Source organism: Mesitornis unicolor, unplaced genomic scaffold, assembly GCF_000695765.1.
Source record: "Mesitornis unicolor isolate BGI_N332 unplaced genomic scaffold, ASM69576v1 scaffold17929, whole genome shotgun sequence".
Taxonomy (NCBI): Eukaryota; Metazoa; Chordata; class Aves; order Mesitornithiformes; family Mesitornithidae; genus Mesitornis; species Mesitornis unicolor.
In genome coordinates, this window is record NW_010206759.1 from 63,152 (window position 1) to 71,747 (window position 8,596).

Here is an 8,596-nt window from a genome sequence, read left to right on the forward strand (position 1 = left end):
CTGCTGGGGGACAGTGTTAGCTGAAGAGAGGATGGAAGCTGCTCAGTCCTCTCAGGATCTCACTTCTGACCATTTTATCACAGAACATTCATTCAGTGGGGACCTGCTAGAGAAGATCTGTCCACTCTACGTACAAATCTGCACACCTGAGGGTCTCTGAGGGTTGTTCACAATGGAGGAAATAAGAGAGATTTCTTCCTTGCTACAAGCTATTACACCTCACGTGGCTCATACTTTTCTTCTAAATTTACAAGGAGGAAGAGCAGCACCACACGGTCTTAGTCAAGTGCAGAATATGTAAACTCAGGACCCTGAGTGACTCACAAGAGGATTTCTGGCATCAGGAGCCAACATCTAGGGAGCTACACCATCCAAAGTGAGTGTCTGTGTAGCCCCTTCTGACAGCAGAGTACCGTGAAAGCGCTCAACTCTATAGTCTGAGCTATCAAATACTAGAAAGAGAGAAAATATATAGAAAATATATATAGAACATAAATTATAGAGAAAATACGACCGTAGACACTCTTGGCTATGCCTCCAACCCTTGGTCCTATCATCCATGTTCTGAACTGCCCTGTGCTGTGAAGCAGCTGGCAAGTAAGGCCCCCTGGGACCTGCTACTCGCCTCCCTCTTCTCTTCTTCTCATTTCTACTTTCCTTCTCATTGAAGGCTAATGCACATCACTAATTATACCAATCCTTCCAACAGAAAAATGATCATGTCATTCAAGTTACTATCTCCCACAACAGTTTCAGGAAAAAAAGATAAATCTTCCTGAGATAACTTGATGAAGGTAAAGAGCAAGAATGAAAATAGAAAGGCAAAAGAATAGGAGAAGGAGTGGAGAAGAAAAAGGAGAGGAAAGGGAGAAGAAAGGAGAAGAGAAGAGAAAGGAAGAAAGAAAAGAAAGGAAGAAAGAAAAGAAAGGAAAAAAGAAAAAGAAAAAGAAAAAGAAAAAGAAAAAGAAAAAGAAAAAGAAAAAGAAAAAGAAAAAGAAAAAGAAGAAGAAAAAGAAAAAGAAGAAGAAAAAGAAGAAGAAGAAGAAGAAGAAGAAGAAGAAGAAGAAGAAGAAGAAGAAGAGAAGAGAAAATACCTGCATAAGGCTGATCCAAGCTTGAGAAGGCAGAGTCCAGACCTGGAGAGCTGGGCATGTCACAATGCCCGTTTAACTCACAACTCCCCATAAACAGAGAGAGAGGCAATGAGAGAGAAGCAAAGCAGTTCCCTTCTGGAGCAGTACCAAAACTCTGAGGTGTCCAAGCCCTTTGCTATCAGCTCCACAAGCCTTTTAAAGCCTCTCTTTTGTCTCGTAGGCATTGCTGCCGAAAGCCATGAGGTCACTTTGTCTATTTTTGTCGTCTTAACTTCATCACTGAGTAGTGTGATGGACATTGTCACCTGGCACTTAAACATGCTCCTTTTTTCCCCCACCCTCTACTCCCAGTGAGGAGAAACTCCTGTTTCTTTACTTTAAATTAAGAAAATATATTCTATACTCTTACTGTTTCTGTGGTGCAAGCTTCAGGTTAGAAAGATGCAAGCTTCAGGTTAGTGTTACCAATACCTCAATGCCCAGCATTTCTGTGCTAAAAAGCCCTTCAAAGAGAAATGACTAACATAGTGCTTATGTCCAACATGGACATGAAAAGAAACTCACCAAGGAGGAAAGCAACTTTCCTTGCCTGAAACCCTCAGAGAGCACCCAGCTCCAGGCAAACACAAGGAAGAAAAGAGAGAGAAGCAGCTTTCTTTTCCTGTGTATATCAATTTACTTCTACATCTAAGGAGGACCAGTCCATGATACAGATTCCTGTTGCGTACCAGGACTGAGGAACATTTAACAGAGGAGCATTAGGATCCTAGGTGCCTGTAGTGAAGTGGTTTGGTTGAATTGAAATGGCAGAGGCAGTTACCTACACCACTGAAGAGTGTGGCTGTGCCCAGGGAGGGTGATGAAGCATTTGGAGGCCAAGGAGTGGTGTTTTAGCAGCACCATTCAGAGCTCCAGCGCTGAAGACTGAGAGGTGTTGAAAGATGAGATGCTGGTAGTGAGGACTGGGGTGGACAGGGAGGAAGGAAACAGAGGGTGCTGGGAGTCTACAAATCTCCACAGTTGTGGCCTGCTCAGAATCCCCTCACGCTTTGGCTGGGTCTTGTCTTACTGCTTCCTTCTGTACACGAGCAATAGCTCCTGGGAGAGAATCCCAGAGCCGTGGCCAAGGGACACTGCCTTGTGATTCTCCCTCCCAGAAGCCCCAGCCCCAGCAACACTGTATCCTGGGGCTCAAACAGACCATCTCCAGTGTTGGTGGATGTAGAAGTTTGGCCGTGCCTCCTGAAATCCCCTAGCCATCGTGGTGTGCCAAGAAGACAACTTTGTCAGGCAATGTTGCTATGAGAGAGACCTGCCATGCCTCATACTGAGGCTCTTACAGCAAGAGCAATGAAGGTGGTTCAGTCTCTTCTCCTTTGATGAATATCTACATATATAGGGAGACAACCTCTTTGGGAAAACCTTGTAGAATCTGGTTTATCAAATATGCAATTAGAAATGAAAATACAGCTCTGCAGTACAGAAAGAAATCTCTATTAAGAACATCCAAATGGAACAGATAAAAGAGTAAATGCAAGGGTTATAAAACACCCCTAAATTCTGCTGGTATGGTGGATAATTTCTATAGAAAACTGTTTGTTAACTTTTAAAGCACTTAGTTCTTGTCCCCACTGTTGGAATAATCCACAAAAAGGAAAAAAATTTCATTAAGCAAAGCCTAAAAAGATATTTCCATTAACTTAATTTAACTAAATTTCACTGAAGCTAAACGAATTACATTGTGCATTACAGCAAAGAGAAGTGTAAAAAGTATAAATCTTTTCAAAATCAGGCCCTATTCAAATAAAGCATTTTAGTACATGCTCAGGAAAACTACTGAACAAGCAGACTTATATGGTGGCAGATACTGTTCATGTTCACTAGGAATCAAACAACAGTGAATTTTATTACCGAAGGCCAAATTCTAGAAAAGCCATTACCATAGACAATCAGCATGCTGCTGCTTTCAGAGATAGAGCCCGTTCCTCTGTGATCAAGTACTACTTGTCGACTATTTTTTCACATGAGATCAACTAGAATTTTGTTCTTCCGGCTATTTATGTTAGACAAGGTCATTTTTCCATGGCTAACGCTGCAAATATCTCAGTAAGTCGTCAGAGGCTGTAGACATCTCATGCTTTTCATACCTGGAGTCCTCTCAAAATAAGATTTGGATAGGTTATATTGGCCTTCTAAGTATTTCCCTGTTAAAAGCTTCAACCTTTCAAGCTTCGACCGATGTTTGAATTGCAAACAGTAAAGCAGACGAGTTTTACTTTTAAGTCTTCTACTTAAAAGAAGTGGTTAAAGTCTTGGGACAGAAAACTCATTTCTCATTCTTGGATATTTGCACACTTCTTTCAGATAATCTGTGCATAATATAAAACACTGATACGGCTTCAGCTCCAATTTAGAATGCTACGTGCAAATGCTTCTGTCCTACTCACATCTGCAACAGTGAAGCACGTATCTGAGGTTAAATACATAGTCAAATACTTGTTAAACCAGTATATCTTCCTAAATGGCTAGTGATTGTAAGAGCTCCCAGTGAGACACTGTCCCACTGTAATCTCTTGGTATTGGAAAAACAGAAATCAAGCTTCTCTACAGGTAAATTGACAGCCCATAGGAAAACACATGGCCAGTCATTTTGTAGACATTTAACCATTCTTAGCCATTCTGCAGTTCCCACGCTGCTATTGAAGAGCTGTGCTATTCAGGGAGGGTAGGGAGACATTGCTGTGCGTGGCTGCAGTGTATGAGTCTCATGGCATCCTGCTGGAGTCTTAAACAGCTTGTTCACTTTTAAAAAATCTCCTTCAGTTGAGTAAGAGTTTGCCTTTCTTCCCAAGCTGGATGGAAATGTGTCCTCAGTGCAAAAGACAGCACACACAGCCAGCTTTCCTGTGCTGACAGCTCGCACTTGGGCCCTGGATATTCCCTACAGAGTCTCTGCGACAAGACTGCCAAAGGAGAGCTTGCTTTTGCCAGAACAGCACCTGTTGAGTGCACTAGTGAATCTGTCTTTTGCCGTTTTAGCCTGATTGCCTTGGAAAGGTTTATGCAGTCATGCTGCATGTCTTTTGATCTTACCTGCTTCATGCTAGTAGCTTTTGAGCTCATTTACTAATTTTAAGAGTCTGAAATCGCAAAGATACAATGCTCCTACAAGTTTACAGGAAAACGGGTGGCTGGACAAAGGAGACAGTCCCCACCATAGGAAGCAGGAAGCCTGAGTGCAGTCTTAATTAGGCACCAAAAACTGAAGAAAACAAACAACAGAGAGATTATGAGCTCTCATTTTGAATGTGAAAGACATCAGACAGATTTGCATTTTACTAGACATAAGAGAATGAGATACCAAATACTAGACATAAATTAAAAGGACACCAGGATCCATTAATTCTGCTGCTTACAAAACTGATTGATGTCTGACAGCAGGATACCTCTGATTCATCTTCTCTTTGTGTTTCCAGCATCCACTCTCTAGTAATAGAGACAAGCGTATGTTCACCATCTGGGTCTATGGACTTGATTCATCCTGTAGCACTTCTTGTTATTCAACTGATTTTAGTCCTTTTCTGCAACCAGTCAAGTTCCTACTGCATTTAAAAATCCAGCCTTTCACGAGACAACTGTATACCTGCCATGCCTTAAGTCATCTGCTGATTAATACACAGCAACCTCTGCTAAATCCTCAGGCCATCCATTAAAAATGGTATTACTGCTATTTCTTGTTACTCCTTGCTAGGTACAACACACTCAAGAGAAACAAAAAAAAACATTTTAAAAGCTTCACTAGCAGGAGTTTGCAGTTGTAAGAGCAGACAAGAAGACAGTTGTGTACGTGGGAACACTTCTGAGCTCCTCAATCCAGGTAATCTCCCTCCCTCCCCCATGTGCCCCACGCACCTGGGTTTCTGCAGGAAGAAAGACCAGAGAAAAGCTGCAAGGTGTCCCAGCCAGGTACCTGTTCTGGATAGCAGCTGTTTCAGGACTGTGGGGTGTCCCACAGCACATACTGCCTGATCTGTCTAGATGCAGCCAGAGGACAAGATACACTGACAGAAGAGAGGAGGGTTTGGATTTTTAATCATCTGTCTCCTTGCCAGTCATATAACATTGAGGTGGAGAGGACATTTGATTGACATATGTTAGTGTTTAAAGCTCCATGGGTGAAAATATAGAGGTAGTCCTGTTAGATTCAGAAGCCCAGTGAAACACTACTACCAACTTAGCCAGTTAGCTAACCTGACATCATGAGCCATTAATAGTTATGTGTTCTGATCTATTCTTAGGCAATTGTGCAGTCACCTTACAGTAGTCCTATTTCATCCATATTTCTCTCGTTGGAAAAGTCATGGGGAACCATATCAGATATCTTACAGAAGCCAACATATACTGTGTCCACCTTATTTCATTAGCCAAAAAGTCTTATCTTACTGCACAGGTCAAAGACTCTCTCTTTTTCAAGTTTTTATTAGTCCATGTTGTTTTTACTGATCATTTTGTTTTCCACAAAGTGTGCTCAAAAGAACTACTTCATTCACCTAACTGAAGCTAAACACTTATTTTGCCTATCCTCAGCTTGTGTCTGTAAATAAGGGTGCTATTTTTGGTCTCTTTCCCTGAGACCCTTCCCATTATTTAAAGGACTGAGGGCCATTCTGATACAATTTTCTCTGATACAATTTTCACTAATTCCTTATATTTCACCTCTACAGAGAATATGATTCAGCCTTGTCCTTTTGGTAGAGTCAGTGTATCAAGATAGGCTGAATCTACTTGCCCCCCAAAAAAAATTCTTTTATACAAAGAGCTTGATTCTTGGTTAACATAAGCAATCAATACAGATACACTGATGACAGTGAAGCTTTACAGATTTCACAACAAACTGATCTCCCTTCTTATGATGGATTTAAGGAAAACTGAAGAACAATATTTGTCAGGTTGACAGTTTTCTCCTTCCTAGCTGTAATTTTCTTTAAGTCTTGTTGAGTAATGACTCTCTTGTTTATTACTCCTTGCCAAAGTCCTTTTACGCCTCTCCCTTTTATGCCTCTCTCTCCCCTGTCAGTATCACTTTGTTTCATTTCAGTGTTGTCTCTGAGCAGCCTTGTTCCAACCCTGTCAGGAAGTCTCATATCACTTTCAGAACTGATGGAAACAACATTGGACAGGGAGAGGGATTCCCATTGCCTGTTTGCATTACGATTTCTTTCAACTCAGCTCTCAAAATCCTGGAACCTAGAAACTATCAGCTTAGCTAAGACAGTCTGTGGAGTTATACAGATAATTGTTTCAGTGTGATTATTGCTCTAATCACCTTGAGATCTGAACTACTGGCAAAATTTTGGCTTAATCCCGTTGTTCCCCATCAGCCTTACACATCCTAAGTGACCCCAGAAGTAGATGCAGAAGGACAGGCTATGCTAACTTAATGTGTGTGGCAGCATATTCTGAAAAATCACTAGCTGGGGCTCTGCAAGGACCACGGAAGCGTGAGCTCAGAAGAGAACTGCTGATGCTGCTTCACCAGCAGCAGGATGATGGATGAACTCTGACCATGTCTGAGGAACTGTGACCCAGAGTCAGAGTCTCTGCACTGACCATAATAATGTAGAGAAGTAATGTCTGAGTAACTGATAGTTTAAAAAAGATGCTCAAAACAGTATCTCATATAGAGGAAATATTAGGACAAAAAAGAGTCCTTTTCATTTCAGGGATCACATACAGCTTTCCTTTACACATCTTTTTCATTTTTCCTTTACACATCTTCAAATACTAAAGATCTTTCTCCCCGTCGAGAATGTTAAATGCAGCTAGATTTGTCTTGTGCTGATACAAGTTCAGCTAAATCCATGTCTCTGTCAGGCTCTAAGGCAGCAGGATAGCAGCAAAGTGCAAAGGAGAAGCAGAGCAGAGCTCTATCAGCCTTGCTTCCAGTGCTGCAACCCACAGCATCTGCACTGAAATGCTGGACAAGAGTGATGGCCAAGGGAATGATGCTGGAAGTCTCCAATAAGAATACCTGAGGAAGATCGCCAATTACGTGTGACAACTTCTGAGACTGCTCAAGAAAGAACAAAAAAATCATCCACACTAGCCAAGACAGACAACACTACCTTATAACCTCTGTCTTCTGCCCAAACAGTTAATACATAAGCCTGAAAATACCATCTCTGTGCTTTTGATAGAACATAAACTGAGGGCTCAAATGTCACACTCAAGCCCAAAACTGGAGGAAGAGGGCTCCATATGCAAAGTGTTTATCTGGTGGTTGTCTACTTTAATAAATGCTTCCAAGCTGCAGAGAATTCAAAAGCGAATGTTAGTTATTAAGTGGGAAATGCTTAAGCAAAGGCATACAACTAGACTGCACACACCCGTGTATGTAAATTGATTTCCCAAGAGGAGGCAATTTTCAGTTTAATGTGTGCTGAAGTGAGATCAGACTCTCCATCTGCGATTCAACCATGGAGGCTGTTGTCCTTGTTTTCCTAGTGGTTGGCTGCTCACTGAATAACAAAGGCCAAGGGTTATTCAGCATTGCTTCATACTGCTAGGAACAGACTTCCTGTAAGATCAATAGTTCAGGCAATTAATTTCTATCTCCTAGTCTGAGCAGAATGCTTTTCTATTAATCTTTAAAGCAGGTAGGATGGGGACAGCTGACAACTATCCTACATCTTTTGGTCTTCTAGACTGCAGTGAATGGCAAAACCAGTAAGGTAGCCTAGCAACCATGTAACTGTGATCATTAGAGTCACAACTGTCAAAGCTGAAAGCCAAATAGAAAATGTGGTGCAGTAAGTTCAAACTGCCGTTCAGGTACTTTATCTTGTTCACAGCTCCTGTGGCCTCTACTGATTGTAATAGGCCGATAGATGGCTTGCTGCGCTCACTCCTTCTGCAGAGAAATGTGACTGTATGACCCTCCAGTGAATAGGCCACTTATAAATAAGCATCCTATCTCTGCTGCTGTACATCCGCTTTAAACAAGAAGGATTTCCTTTTCTGATATAGAATGTAGTAACTTTGATGACTGCACAGGCAGCCAGGCCCATATAAAGCAGAGGAGGAAATTTCCCCACCCATTTTTCCCTCTCTTCCCCTACCGTACATGGAGAGGCTCTTGAGTCCTAGGAACTAATAATAGTCCAGTGGATAAGTTTAAATTGAGATATTTTGAAGCACTTCTTGCACTGAAACAAATGCGATAGCAAGTTAGGACTAGACGGCTGTCCTGGTAGGTCTATCTTCTGCTAGCAATTGGTATTTCCAGTTGTGAGAAAGCCTGAGCCCATTGTCCCTGGGAGACGATTTAGGATGGGGATGAAAATACAGTGCACCTCAGAGAGCACAGGTGGCTGAGAAGAAACAGCCCCGGCTACAGATGGATCCCAAGCCTCTGAGGGTGGGGTGAGCAGAGCAGGAGTTATGGGGAACCAAAGAAAGAACCTCACCAGCAATTACTTGTGACAACTGTAGCCTGATTCTCC

The 8,596-nt window shown here is 41.9% G+C and overlaps 1 protein-coding gene across 1 annotated transcript in view; it reads right to left on the minus strand.

Moving 5' to 3' along the window:
• SYNPO2L (synaptopodin 2-like) overlaps positions 1-1,246 on the minus strand; it is a 4,902-nt gene extending 3,656 nt beyond the window's left edge. The window contains exon 1 of the mRNA XM_010191898.1: positions 1,095-1,246. Coding sequence (XP_010190200.1) covers positions 1,095-1,185 — 91 coding nt within the window. The 5' untranslated portion in view covers positions 1,186-1,246. The remainder of the gene's footprint in view (positions 1-1,094) is intronic.
• Between the last annotated feature and the right edge of the window lie 7,350 nt (positions 1,247-8,596).